Source organism: Topomyia yanbarensis, chromosome 3, assembly GCF_030247195.1.
Source record: "Topomyia yanbarensis strain Yona2022 chromosome 3, ASM3024719v1, whole genome shotgun sequence".
Taxonomy (NCBI): Eukaryota; Metazoa; Arthropoda; class Insecta; order Diptera; family Culicidae; genus Topomyia; species Topomyia yanbarensis.
In genome coordinates, this window is record NC_080672.1 from 143,013,017 (window position 1) to 143,027,539 (window position 14,523).

Here is a 14,523-nt window from a genome sequence, read left to right on the forward strand (position 1 = left end):
CAGGGGAGTGACGCCCATGTCGTCCTCGTCAGACATTGGGACGGCAGGTGTTACCGTCACAAATAAAAAATTTATTAAGAAAATCAGATACAATCAAAGATGAGGAGATAATAAAATAAAAGATAAAAACTTAACTTTTCTGCTGCTCAATGAAGCGCCTGCTGAATGGCGCGAAAAGTCAAGACGCCCAACGCAGTCCAATCAGCCTACGCTGCAACACCGCTGCTGACTTCTACTGCTTTGCTTACTGGCTCCCGCCTGAAATGTGTAGCGTCACCACCACAAGCAAAATAACGCCGCGCCGCCTATCGATGTCTCCACAGCACAACCAAGCTGCCGCCGAAACACTATCGCTGACGGAAAGCGAAGACGCCGTCTCCACCCACCGCCCGCCACAAAACTCACACAACCAGTACTGTGCACTAACGGTCTTGCCGAACCGACGCGTTACAACCACGCAAACGAATTGCGCGGGAGAAAACCAACGCGATGCCAACACCACTACCGCTCAAAACTGTCCCGAAAGGGCAACGTACCACGAACCAAACTCACAACGAGCAGACGATAGCAGAAAACACGTCTATCTCTCTCGAAGGTAGCCGAAGCAATGGATGTAAGAGTTGGCTAAGATGTACAATTCGACTCCAGTACCAACGCCAATTTAAATCCATTCATTCATCTATTTATAATTCCTACTTGCATACCTACTTAATCCTTCCTTACTGTATAATGCATTACAGATTCTTCATAAAGTACCAAGCTCGTTCATGCATATGAACGCACCAAATTGCTTTGAGCCACTTACCAAGCGACAGCAATAGCGCGGCGATAATCGCTACCGAAATATAAGCTGCCGTGTTTTACGAATTTAAAAGCACTCGGTACGGCGCCTGCCGATGTCAGAAACACCTCGGTTGCGGTGCCTGCCGATGTGAGATGCACCTCGGTTACGGTGCCTACCGAAGTCAGAAACACTCGGGTCGGTGCTTTACCGAAGCAACGAGCACGGTGGTTAAATATCATGCGCTGGCACCGACACCGGTGCCTTGGTATCGGCGACCGGTGTCTGCTGTTGAGCACCGGTACGGCGTGCCAACTTCAATCCTCTTGGTGGCGTGTTTATTGGTAGAAGTGCCCATCGTGCAGCACCGTTCGGTGCTTTTGCCATGTCCAGACATCACTGAGCAATCGATGTAACTGTTATTCTGAATTTGAAAACTTCCTCTGGAGTTTCCGGAACCGTCGATGGTGACCAATATGGCCAAAGAGACTTTGAATGACTGTTAGTGATTTAGAACCACAAATCTAAGCAGTTGGTGACATTTTGTAAAAAAATTACCTTTTTACATTCATCACCGTAGGGGAGACTGAGGAGACTTGATCCCCTTTTTTATTTTTCAGTCCAACTCCGTGGAATGATAAAAAACTATGTATTTTTTTGTAGTTTTATATTGTTTCTAGGGATGGCTAATAATCATAAAAAAATTACATGGAAATATTATACTGGACATGAGCTATGAGCATTTCTAAAAAACAACAAAAAAGTGGAAAATTCTTAGATTAGTGGAGACTCGATCCCTAATTTGGGGACACTTGATTCCTTTATGAAAACGTGTTTAAAAGATGTAGGGTAATAAGCCTATTTTTGCCCTGTTTCTACTATCATCCTACCCATCTGAAGCCGCGTCTGCCATCTTTGCTCAACGCATTGACTCAAATGGTATTGCGATAATGGGGGTACTCGATTAGAGATTTTGCTGCGCTCAAACAGAAGATTTTCACCATTTTCAAGACAATTTTGTTATATTGGCTCTTAATAAGAGGCGAATGACCTTAACGTTAAAACCTCTATAATCGAAATAAAAAATGGACCTTAATAACAAATCAAAGAAACTGAAATAATAAAATTATTGTAGTAATAATGTGGTACCGTTCTTAATAGGGCAAAAACGGGTACATTACCCCATTCAATTTTATAAATGGATTGTAGTATTGAATAAAAAGGTTATGATTAGATATTGTTATTTTTGTTACTAGATATTACGCATCTCTCACCTGATTTTTTACGAACCTGATTTTGCACTTCTTCCCACTGAAGTTAGCTATTTCCACTTAAACTCTCGCTAGTAGTTGAACTCTAACCGCTTTCTGTCGTAGCTGGTGGTGAAAATTTTCCAGTACCTCTCGGTGGCCGATCGCAGTGCAGCGAGCTTCAGTTGCTGGCGCTGGTACGATGCTTCAAAATATCTTGGATTCGCTCAGAAAAAGTGTTTGCATCTCTTTGGAATAGAATTCGATGATTTCAAAGCGCCCGTTGCCGATTTGCTGCTCAGTAGACACTTCTTCCCAGTGATCAAGCTAACCCGTGTCAAGCTGAACAGTGTCAGCAAATTTTGGCCAGAGTTCGGTCCCTTCATCCGCGAGATCACATTCGAGAAGTGCATGATCTGGCGCGAACGGATAATTTCCGTCTTCAAACATATGCCAAATTTGCGCACGGCTCGATTCGTGGAGTGTGATTTACTGCGCGTCGATTTTTTTAAGAAATGGAAATACTTCGATAATGGACTAGTGAATATCTACTTCCCCAGCATTAGATACCTCAGTTTGACAAAGAACAATGTTAGCCAGTTACAGTTAAACGTCTTGGTAGATATGATGCCGGATCTTACTGAGGTGGATTGCTCGAACTGCTTTGGAAATATTGGCGCTGCCCAAAAGACTAAGATGCTCAACTGTATTTTGACCTTTATCCAGCAACGTCAAAACTACCTCAAAAACATCAATCTAAGTGGGGTTGCAGTTGACGACCTATTTGTACGAGGGATGGTGAGAGCTAGAGGACTTCGTCTGGCGGTTTTATATTTTACATACCTGGAGAAGATGCCACGTAAAGAACCTGCCATCATCGACCTGCTACGTAACCAGACTCGTATCCGCATTCTTGATCTGTCTCAGTCAACCGGAATCACTGATTATTGTATTGATCAAATCGTTGGCCACATGAGCGAATTAACGGTTCTGAAGCTAAGCGGGTGCTGTGGAGTTTCCGATTACGGTGTTCTACAAATTTTCAAGCTGCGGAAAGTGGAGGGCTTAGATCTGTCCAGCTGTCGATTTTCAATGCGTGCAATTGTCGACGGGGCTGCGTAAAGTAACAAGACAATCATGAAAGACCTTTATTTGGAACTTTTGAACCCATTGAACCTCTATAATCGAAACCCATTGAACCTCTATAATCGAAACAAATAATGGACCTTAATAACAAATCAAAGAAACTGAAATAATAAAATTATTGTAGTAATAATGTGGTACCCTTCTTAATAGGGCAAAAACGGGTACATTACCCCATTCAATTTTATAAATGGATTGTAGTATTGAATAAAAAGGTTATGATTAGATATTGTTATTTTTGTTACTAGATATTACGCATCTCTCACCTGATTTTTTACGAATTCCCCAAATCTCCGTGCAATTATTTGAAAGCTGTCTTTATTATGGTTGAGGAACGTCAAATGTGGGATGAATGGTAAACAATTACAGTTATGTTTCTTTACGATGAAGCGTTCATTTTTGACATTTTTTTATGACAACAATGACTTCAATTGTTCTGGTGTGAATTTGGTTATTTTCAGTGGTGTGTATGAAGTATGGCGAAGGGGATCAAATCTCCACGAATTTGAAGGGATCGAGTGAACCCATAGCATCTATTTCAGCAAACTTTAGTAAAAATATAGTTGAACAAAAGAATCAGCTCAATCATAACGTATTCATATAATTGACATTCTCCTGTAATTCTGCATGCAAAAGTAAAGTATGTAGTGGGTGATTTTATCAATTTTATAAAAGTTTGAAAATTTGAAAAATAAATCTTCTTCAGTTCTTCTGAGACTTTTTTTTAAATCGGTGAAAATTCGGTTACACAAAAGTCCAATTTCTTTTTTCTGCGTTAATGAAATTTATGTTTAGATAAAACTACGCAACTTTATAGTATATTCGATTAATGTATTCTGATCCGCCTTTGAGTTACAATGATGGGATCAAGTCTCCCCGGGGATCAAGTCTCCTCAGTCTCCCCTATATGTTGAAATCGGGATTTGATGCGTGTTCGTACTCATCACCCTGTAATTCCAGAACCAGAACTCGGATTAGTTAAAAATTCAATAGCAGACAATGGGAATGGTGTACAGTTCATTTGAGACCAAGTTTGTAAAAATCGGTTAAGAATTCGCTGAGAAATAGTTATTATATTAACTTAGGGACTTGGTAAGTTCCCCGGGGGCTTCAAGAGCCATCATAGGTGGCCATTGTGGTCAAAGCGGTCTAGATACGCAAATCCAAGTAATGTTGCATACATTTTAATATGTATTGCATACCAGTTTATATGGGAATTAGCTGTGTGATCGTACTCTTCAACCCGTAACTCCGGAACCGGAGGTCGGATCAACAAAAAATTCAATAGCGACCGATGGGAAGGTTGCACCTTTCATTTTCATTTGAGACTAAGTTTGTGCAAATCGGTCCAGCCATCTCTGAGAAAAATCGGTGAGATTGTTTGACACACACACATACATACATACATACATATGTATGTGAGAAGGCTGCGAGGACAATTAACGCATTAGCAAGAATCATGCCGAATCACGGAGGAGCAAGAGGCAGCACGAGACGTCTCCTGGCAGGTGTCTCATCCTCAATACTGAGGTATGGAGTACCGGCCTGGGCTGCTGCGCTGAACTCAAAGCGGAACCGGACGAAGTTGATAAGCACGTTTCGCCTAATGGCTGTTCGTGTCGCGAGTGCGTATAGAACGATATCATCGGAGGCGGTATGTGTAATTGCCGGGATGATTCCCATCTGCATCACTCTGGCTGAGGATGTGGAATGCTACCAGCGGAGAAATGAACGTAAAGCAAGGAGACTGGTCCGAGTGGACTCGTTGGCTAAGTGGCAGCAAGAGTGGGACAAAGCGGAGAAAGGAAGGTGGACCCATCGACTCATCCCAAATGTGTCTGCTTGGGTACATAGAAAACATGTAGAGGTGAACTTCCATTTGACGCAGTTTTTGTCAGGGTACGGATGCTTCCGGAAGTACCTGCATCGGTTTGGACACGCTTCGTCACCCCTTTGCCCGGAGTGTGTGAACGTGCAAGAGACGCCGAAACATGTAGTCTTCGAATGCCCAAGATTCGAGGAAGTCCGAAGGGGTATGCCTGGTGTAACAGTGAACAATATCGTCGAAGAGATGTGCCGCGACGAGCGTATCTGGCACGCTGTCAATAGAGTGGTTACGAGTATACTCTCCGAGCTGCAGAGGAAGTGGCGAAGGGACCAGCAGAGTAGCACCACTGGCTAGAACGCCACCGGGAAACCACAAATCGGGTTTCGGGAGAAATTCCGCCGCCGGGGAACTCTCCGACGGTGTAGACTAGGTCCATCGCCGGGGACCAGTTGAGTACTACGCGATATAGCACTAGGTTAGGGTCGTCGGGGCGCCAGCGAACCGGACGTCAGGCTTCACCGAAATCGCTGGACCAACCTCGACACCCTACCGGGTAGCCCGTGAGTAGGCTAGATCCACCGTCGGGGATTAGACCGAGTAGACCGTGTCGAATAGCTAGCAGTGGGTCGTTGGGGCGCCAGTGAACCGGAAGCTACGCTCCACCCGGAATCGCTGGATGGACCTCAGCACCTACTGGCTGGCCCGTTGAGTAGGTTAGCTCCACCGCCGGAGACTAGACCGAGTCGACGAAGCGGGGAGCGAAATGGCTCACAGAAAGGTACATCGGGTCGGGAGCAATCTACAGCCGGGGAATTCACGGTAGGGTAGATTCGCCGCCGTGGACTACCCGACAGAATCGTGACGAAAAGGGGAGCTAATTGGCTCACGAGACAAACACCGGTACAGAGAGAAATTCCGTTGCCGGGGAACTCTCAGTCGGAGTAGGATAATATCCGAGTTCATCTCGATAAAGCTGGGAGCTAAATGGCTCAAGGAAGCGGGTATCGGTGTCGGGGAAAATTCATCCGTCGGGGAACTATCGGTCGGAGGAGTGTGTGTTCATCGTTGGGGACTATCCAAGTAGATCGTGATAAGGTCGGAGCTGAATGACTCACGGAAACACGAGCTAAATGGCTCAATGAATCAGCACCTAAACCGCTCACGGGGACGAGAGCTAAACGGCGACGTAGATAGATGGAGACAACAAGCAAGAGAAGACCCGATCAGAAGGGCATAACTGTTTTATAACACCTGGAGTTATTTATTTCAAAAATATTTTGAAACAAAACCTGTTATAAATCCGGCAGGTTAGTTGTTAAAATAACATAAAATAAAATAAAAAACTGGCTAATGATAACAAAACAAACGATGACGTAATTCCGTGGGGAAGAAGGGCGTAAAAAGTAAGGAATGTTTCTAGTGGTTAGGCACGAACTTGAGTCGTGAGTCCCACACAGTGCCAATACACTACAGGCCAGGCTTTTGAAGCTTTTTTATCCTTACTATAAAAAAACATACATACATACATACACACACAGGCACACACACACATGCAGACTTTTTCCGATCTCGACGAACTGAGTCGAATGGTATAAGAGATTTGGCCATGCGGGCCTCGGTTAAAAAGTCGAAATCCCGACCGTTTGCATAACCTTTCTACATGAGAAAGGCAAAAATAATGGAATCAATCTAGAATATATGAAGAATACAGATTTTTTTTGACGAGAAGCCAAAAAAATTGTTGGAATTTTTTTTGAGATTTGATTGAGAAAGTTAGTTAAAGATGAAAAAACTTTCGAGTACTTGTATTTAAAAAAATATTTTTAAAGTGAAGATAATCGAGACGGATCAGGAGAAACCTTTTCATAGCTTGATGCACGCTTCCAGAATGCTTCACGTTGCACTGTACATGTTCTCAAGTTTCGAGAACGTATTTCAAGGCTTGATCTGTAGTGGCATCATCGTTAGTTAGCAAAAAACCACAGAAAACGGTGCAAAACGAAGTCAGAATTGTTAAAGTCACATTTTAGTTCCGCATATTGGAATCGCCAATGTTTATAAATCACAAAACCTTTTTTTCGCGATTTTGGCTGAAATACCACATTATTATTTTATTTGGCATCCGCCAATCGCCATATTGGATCAGTCATTTTGAATTTCCAAAAACTGGTTTCAGATTCGTAATCAGTAACCCATAATTCCATGTAATTGTTACACAATATTGACATTCTACAATAAATAATTTACCGAAAGTGTTCTAAAAACTTTAAACGTTTTCATCTCAAAACTGCGTAGAATCTTATTTGGAAACGGTTTAATTAAAAGACTTCATCTTTTGACCCATCGAAAGAACATCTTTTTCCATGGAGGAATGACCTATAAAATCTACAAATTCTTTGTATTCGCTATTTTTAGTGAAGCCTTAAAAGTGGAAAAAGAGCTACAAAATCGATCTCAAAGTTAGAGATCGCATCAATACATCAAATTTGAAGTTTTTTACCCATTCTTAGGACATTCCAATAAATTTAGTATATTATTAGAGCTTTATTATTAGTTTTGTGTTCCAGATCGCCCGTAACTCAAAAACACTTGAAACAATTTAAATAGTCGATTAAAATCCAAAAGACAATTATAGTACAGTATGAAATAGAAAATAAATTTCAGTCTTTTATTACACAATTTATAAAAAAGATCCACGTTAGAATTGTTTTCGTTCACAAAGTTTTCTTTTGATTAGTCTTTCATGCAGTATAAACTTCATGATAGAAATTGGACCATATTTGGTAATTTCTGTTTTTGCCAAGACGAAACTTTGACCTCAATTCAGTTTGGTCTTATCAGTTTCAATACTTAAATTTTGATATCGTTAATAAAATCACTTACGACGTCGTCATAATTTCTTCAATCGAAAACAAACATTTTTTTAAATGAAAAATATCAAAAAATTTAATGAAAAATATTATCATTTATCATGACATTTCACCAAATCACCAGCACTGTTTATACCATGAAATGTCTGATCTTCCAATAGAGAAAATCATATATTTGTTTTCTAACCTGCTTCAATTTTGAATTTGGGAAAATTAATTAAATCATGCCAATATTAAAACTCTAATTGCATTTTCAAATAAGTTGTTATTGAAAAAATATTTGTCACAATCAGTCTTTCTGCTTAAAGTCCGCTCCCCTCTACAATTTTGGAAAAATACCCCGTCTCCTTCCCCTCTCGACGGCCCTGTAGTGTTGTTCATATTTCCTATCAGATAGCGTGAAAGTACAACGGTAGTTATTCATAATCAACAACTCGGGCACTATTCCGGCTTAAAAATTGAAATCAGGAAAATTTACATATATCTGTTAGTTTAAACAATGAAAATAATATCGTTTACTGTAATCTGGCCTAATTTTCAATCATTCTCTGTCCGTAAGAAGAGTGAAAACAGAAAATCAGTTCGTTGGACATAACTAATTAAAGCCGCTCTCATTCTCTCTCGACCTTAACCCGCTTCACGTTTACTATTCAATTAAAAGAAAAGTTTTACAGCAAGTGCCTAGACGTGGGTTTTAGTCCGTATAAAATATTTTAACATTTATATTACTTATACGTGGTTAATCACTTATACTTACAGGATATGAACCGAAACCACGTTTATTTTTATAATCCGCAAAGTGAAATGATTTTTTTTCGGTTACGTTCATTGGCAACTAATTCTAAGTGAAATACTAGAAGCAGTCCCGAAATATCGTAACCATGAACAAGCAATATCATCACCAGCAACGTTTACGATGCGGAAGGAAACTGCCTCCAGTGAATTGAATATCCCTTGAAAAAGTAGTCACTCGAGATCCGGCTTGAAAGGAGGAGAAAAGCGAAGCCAAACTAAAACCCAGCTGTTAATTAATCAAATCATTATGCGATGATTATACGCGCTAGCGCGACGACTTGGACCTCGACCGCCAACACCACCGCATCCAACGTTTCCAGTTTCGGTGGTCCTGAAACCATTCCCCCCATTACCAGCGACCACCATTTGGCGGCAGAGACGCGAACGACATCCTCTATAAGCGCTTCGGCAGCAAGAGGATCAGGATGGCCGTCACTACCCGGAGTACGTCGGTTATTTTCGGTGTCGTGCTGCTGCTATTGGGGTAAGTCCACGGTTTAATTACCGGATTGTTTATCCTCTGTCATGATTGAATACCGACAAAGATTGCGGGTAGTACATCTATCAAACTTATGGCAGCTCGGTTGTATGTATATGCTTCACGGTTTCGGTGTTATTTGATGTCACTGAACCATTGAATGTTGTAGAAGGAGTACCAATAGGGCTAAGCACATGATGGAACCTATCGGAAAAATTTATTTTTTCGTTTACTCCTGATTATTTATGAATTTATGTATTCAATTTATTTATTATTTATTTATTTGTCGTCAATCATAAGTCTTATCTTAATTGTATCTGTTATACAAAGCTTAACTTTTGAACTGTGTTTCTAGTTGTATGAAAATTATATTTCCAATTCGTTGTTGTCATTCCAAAATTAACTGTTTGGAAGTGTTTATTGTAAGCTACCATTATCTAATTTGGTGGACAAAATTTGTATTATGGTGGTTTGTAATAAAGATGTTTCGGGTTCTTTGCCCAGGATGACACTTAAAAATTTAGTTTAGATGAACGTTCAACTGAATCAACACGATTCGATACGATATTGTTCACAAGCAAATTATTGACGCTCCTTTAGTTTTGGAATACCGGTGGGCATACAATGTGCTTTATATGATGGAAGCGGAAAACTATTTTAACCTAAATTGCCAAGTGTAAATAATAAAATATGCTTTTGTCTCGATTGTCAGTGTTGTAATAACTAAAGAAAATACAAAAAATGTCTTAGTCACAAAATATGTGCCTTTTTATCAGCTTTTGAATGAATTATATTACAACTTGAACGAATTGTTTTTTACCGTTAAAATATTGAAAAGTTATAAACAACTTATAAAATGCTTTCCGCACAAAAATCGTTTACGTTTGTTCTGTATCAAGAAGAAACAATTGAGAAATTGAGTGTAATATCTGTAATTTCTTTTAATACGCCTTATAATTTTTGAGATGGTCTTCCGTAGGGCACATTTTTGTCTTTGAAAATACCCATATGGAGACAACCTGTACAAAATTATTTACCTAAACAACTTTGTATTGTTGAAAAATTTGTTTTCACTAGCTTTGGCAACCGTTTCTGCTATCAGATGCGATTGGCTATTATTACCTTGTACATATATTAACCCTTGAACGACTAACCCTTCAAATGGGTTTTCATGTAATTTGCCGAATTATTGAATTTCAAAATTGACCCAAAATTAGTTCAAACCCCAACTTTAAGCCATATAATCTAATTTGTAAAAGCAGAGCAGAGCAAAGCGCTGGGAAACGCGGTAAAATACCATGTAAAGTGTTCAGTCGCATCCGCAGATTAGGAATCAGGAAACAGAATATATATTGGCTAAAATGGTGCGTATGTAGTCAGGGATTAGTGCCTTACCGTGTCTTCTTATCATTTCCCTGATCAGACGGCAAGGAGAAGGATGAGGGAGGAAGTAGAAATGGAAGGATGGGAGAAATAACAGCACAAAGCAACCAGTAAGCTAAAAGGAGATATTATTTACATTTTCTAGCCTAGGGTTGACTATTGAAATATTTTGCTCCAAGATCGTGGCCTTCCGCTTGTTTTAAAAAATTTCAATGGAACTAGTAAATTTCTTTCAAGAAAACACGCAATTTAATGCTACTTCTGAGGCACATTACTCTTGATTTGGATGATACTTTCGCGTCATATTGGATCAAGCTACACTTGCTGAAATATTCACATTCTTAGTTAGTAAGCCTGGACCGTGGTTATCTATTGCCTGGCCTTAGGGAAGCTTCATACTGTAAATAGTTTGTTGTTTTGAGTTCGAATACTTCTAACGTTTCAATATGGGGCCATTTTCAAAAATATCTGCTGATATATTTTCACAGTCTTCAAATGCAAATAACTTTAGTTGTACTGATCAAAATCGCTATATTTTTGCACTATCTGATCGGAAATACTATAGATAATGAAAATAATGTATTTTGTGAAAGTGGTAATTATCTGCGCTGATTGGTCCGTACAATTCAACCAAGCAGCAAGCGTTGCTAGGAGTGTCCCTTTGTTGTCCAATAAATTGCGCCACGTTTAAAAACGGCACATAAGAAAAAATCGTCAGTTTGCTTTGTGACCTCGTAGTAGTTGCTACGTTTTGTGTCAGCTCATACTCTTCGGTTGGAATACATTCAATGACTGTCGCCAGGCATCATTTCATCCAATGATGCACAGGTGTGCCAGTTTCATGTATACTATGAACAGCATACGTCACAGAAAAAGCATAACGCTCTTTTTTCGTTACAGGAGTTCAATAAGCAGATTTCAAGTGTGCGCGTGTGAAGGGGTGGTTGGGTGCGAGAAACCCTGCTCTTTAATGATGTGTGGCATGATCAGATAAATTTATTATGGCGTGCGGTCGAGAGTGTACACACTGGAGTGTGGCCTTTTGTTATTTTTTTCTGGCAAGCAGTAGTGCGATTGACGATTTGCTTAGCATTGGTTGTTGCGTTGTGTGAAGATGATGTTGGCTTGTTGAATACTGATATTATAAGTTTGTGCTGATGATTTGATACTCGGGGCAAACTTGGACAACTTTTTACATAAAATCGTATATGCTGCTATATACACAGTTTTATAACGATCCGTAGAACCAGTTTAATTGTATAACTGCTGCATGTATGACGGGATTTGTACATCAACATTAATACCGGTTAATTTCATGTTCGGCAAAATGACTCAATGTTCATTTTTCTTATTTTGTTTGCAAATTTCGCAGATCAATTAGTGAAATGCTTCATTAAAAATAATGTCCTGACACTGCATTCGTTGTCGGTTATTACCATACGTGGCAATTGTAGGGTTATTGCGATGGGTAATGTGGGTAGTAAATGAAGTACTATCCACTTGAACCGAGTTGGTAATTACTCACTTGAAATTTTGGAACAAACCTAACCTTTGAATTTTGCCACGCATGTGTCTCGGGTGCATGTTTGATATTTTCGAGGTATGACGAAGACTCCATTTGCACAAACGCATCGCAAGTGATTTATGTGAATGTAATGCAAGCATATGTATGGGTAGATGGGGTAATGTGCACCCCTAAGAAAATATAATCATTACTTATACACATATATACCATTAATTGAAAGAATTTAATTAATGATATCATTTAGCTAACATTTTAGTCTGAAATCACAATCGCATTGCAAAATATTCAGAAACATGAAAAATATTCAATTTTTCAAAATTATTATAAATTATGCTTTGAAAAATAGGCGGGGCAAAACACACCTGTGAGGGGGTAAAATGCATCACAACAAGGAGGCATACCCGAGGAAAGTCAAACATCAAAATTACAGCAAGTAGACATCATATTTTGATATCAGCCATCAAATTGAAATCTTATTTTGATATCGGCTTAAACTTTTTCAGAGATGACATCATATTTTGATCTAACTTTGCTCTTTGGCAAATATCAAATTGATTACTTATTTTGTTTTTATTGAAATATTTCAACATCTCAACGAGTTTTCAAGTTGCTTTCATTGATAACCTAAATAGTTTTCTATTTGATGTCATAGGACAATGTTTCTGCTTTCGATTTTGATCTTTTAACCGTTAAAACGACCAAAACGATTGCAACCTGAGTAATCATTACCTACTACATTACAACATCAAGTTGAGTTCTCAATCAGGCTCTGCTCGGGTAATGCATCACAACAAATATCGAAATAGCTGCTTTTAATGCAACCATGCAGAAGGTAGTAAGAATTGCAGCATTCGAATTAACAGCCTAAGTGTATTCTACTTCACTTCGGTTATGTATCTGACATTAACCTAACCATCTGTTTATATATATTCTCCTTTTTTAACGAACTTTACTGGTCAAACGTCAATGAACTCTTGAACAAGACGGTATGATGTCCTCTGGAGCGTTTTTATTTCATATTATATTATTTCCGGATTCTACATCATATTATTATGATTTAATCTGTTCCACAATATTCCGCCACGTTACTCGGTCAGTTGCTGCTTGTCTCCAACCTCTCAGGTGCTCGATACTCGCCAGGTTCTGCTCCACTTGGTCCAGCCACCGGGAACGCTGCGCTCCTCTCCGTCTTGTACCTTCCGGTTTGGAGGATTTTTATTTCATATCGTATTTATTTTATTTTGAATGGGGCTCGAGGGTGAAGACATTCTAAAAGGGGTGCATAGGATAAAAAAGGCTGAAACCCACTGCCAAAGGCCCTTTAACCCATGCAACAAACTAAACCACACGATAAAATAGGAAACCAAACAGAAACCATCAAACCAATGACTAACCACCACCTACCGGAAACTATGTTGATGCAGGGTAACCTATGCAACGAGGTTTGGTGGTGGATGGTTTGTTGTGACAAATTCGTACAAAATGCCACAGCATTCATTGTCGAATGCTTTGACCCTGAAAGTTGCAATGTTATTTTTAGACACGCTATGCTCAATATGGACGAACAACTGAATACGGTCGGAAGGCAACCCAAATTGTTGATCCTAATCGCTATGCAACCAAGCTGGTACCTCGTGTTGCACATTTTGATACCCCCCCCCCCCCACTTTCCCACAGTTAAACCGCTTCTACTTTATCGTCCGTGCACATTTAGGGATAATTTATTACACGGCATGAAATGATCGAGTAGCTGTAAGAATTTGAAGCAAAATAATGCTTCGGATGGATTTTTAAAAGAGAAACGTTGAAGAGTAACAAAAGATTGTTTAACCCTTTCATGTCCAAAACTATTCTTTCTTGAAAATAGGGGGATCAATGAAAAAAAAACCGTTTTTCATAAATTTCCTCGCAGTGCTAGAAGCTGTTCAATTTTTACCTCCATTGCTCAATTTATTTATCCTGGAATATTTGCCATAGCGAAATTGCATGGAAAACGTAGTTGAAGACAGTCTAAATTGATAGGTTTTAGCAGTTTATATTGCAAAGAAGTTTTATGAAAATTTCATTTTTCGTCGACAACGTAAACTGTCCCTGGTATCACTAGCTCAATTGGAATCCAATCTGACTAATTGCAATAACTTCAGCTCTAGAGCTTATACTTGTAACAGCTCGTGCTCAAATAAATAGTAATAGTCAACTTTATTGACCTTACTTATTTTTGTGAGCAAATCTTGCCTAAACTTAAGGTTATAGCTGTGTAAAAATGTTGTTAATAAATAACATGGGCATGAATGGGTTAATGCTGAGTCAGGTTTAATTATGTAAATAACACGGTGCTGCAAAAAACAAATATAGAATGAGCTTTTCAAGTAATTCAATATAAGTTAGGTGTACCCTCAAAATCTTGGTAAAAAACATTTCTTGGGGCCTTCGTCTCCAAAAAATTAGTTACGTTGTCGTTTTCAGCTAT

The 14,523-nt window shown here is 39.4% G+C and overlaps 3 protein-coding genes across 5 annotated transcripts in view; 2 read left to right on the forward strand and 1 right to left on the reverse strand.

Annotated features, from left to right (window-relative positions):
• LOC131689015 (elongation of very long chain fatty acids protein 4-like) overlaps positions 1-14,523 on the reverse strand; it is a 295,570-nt gene that overhangs the window by 145,070 nt on the left and 135,977 nt on the right. The gene's annotated exons all lie outside the window — the stretch shown is intronic.
• Positions 1-14,523, forward strand: part of LOC131689011 (glycine receptor subunit alpha-2) — a 182,300-nt gene that overhangs the window by 61,925 nt on the left and 105,852 nt on the right. For 2 of the 3 annotated variants that reach the window (XM_058973733.1, XM_058973735.1), the window contains exon 2: positions 8,632-9,151. In XM_058973733.1, coding sequence (XP_058829716.1) covers positions 9,093-9,151 — 59 coding nt within the window. In that variant the 5' untranslated portion in view covers positions 8,632-9,092. Of the gene's footprint in view, positions 1-8,546; positions 8,560-8,631; positions 9,152-14,523 lie in introns of all 3 variants that reach the window. The other variant, XM_058973734.1, reaches the window with a different exon arrangement.
• LOC131687261 (uncharacterized) lies at positions 1,277-3,153 on the forward strand. The gene is made up of 2 exons (XM_058971333.1): positions 1,277-1,282; positions 2,158-3,153. The coding sequence occupies exons 1-2, from the start codon at positions 1,277-1,279 to the stop codon at positions 3,151-3,153; spliced, it is 1,002 nt and encodes a 333-aa protein (XP_058827316.1).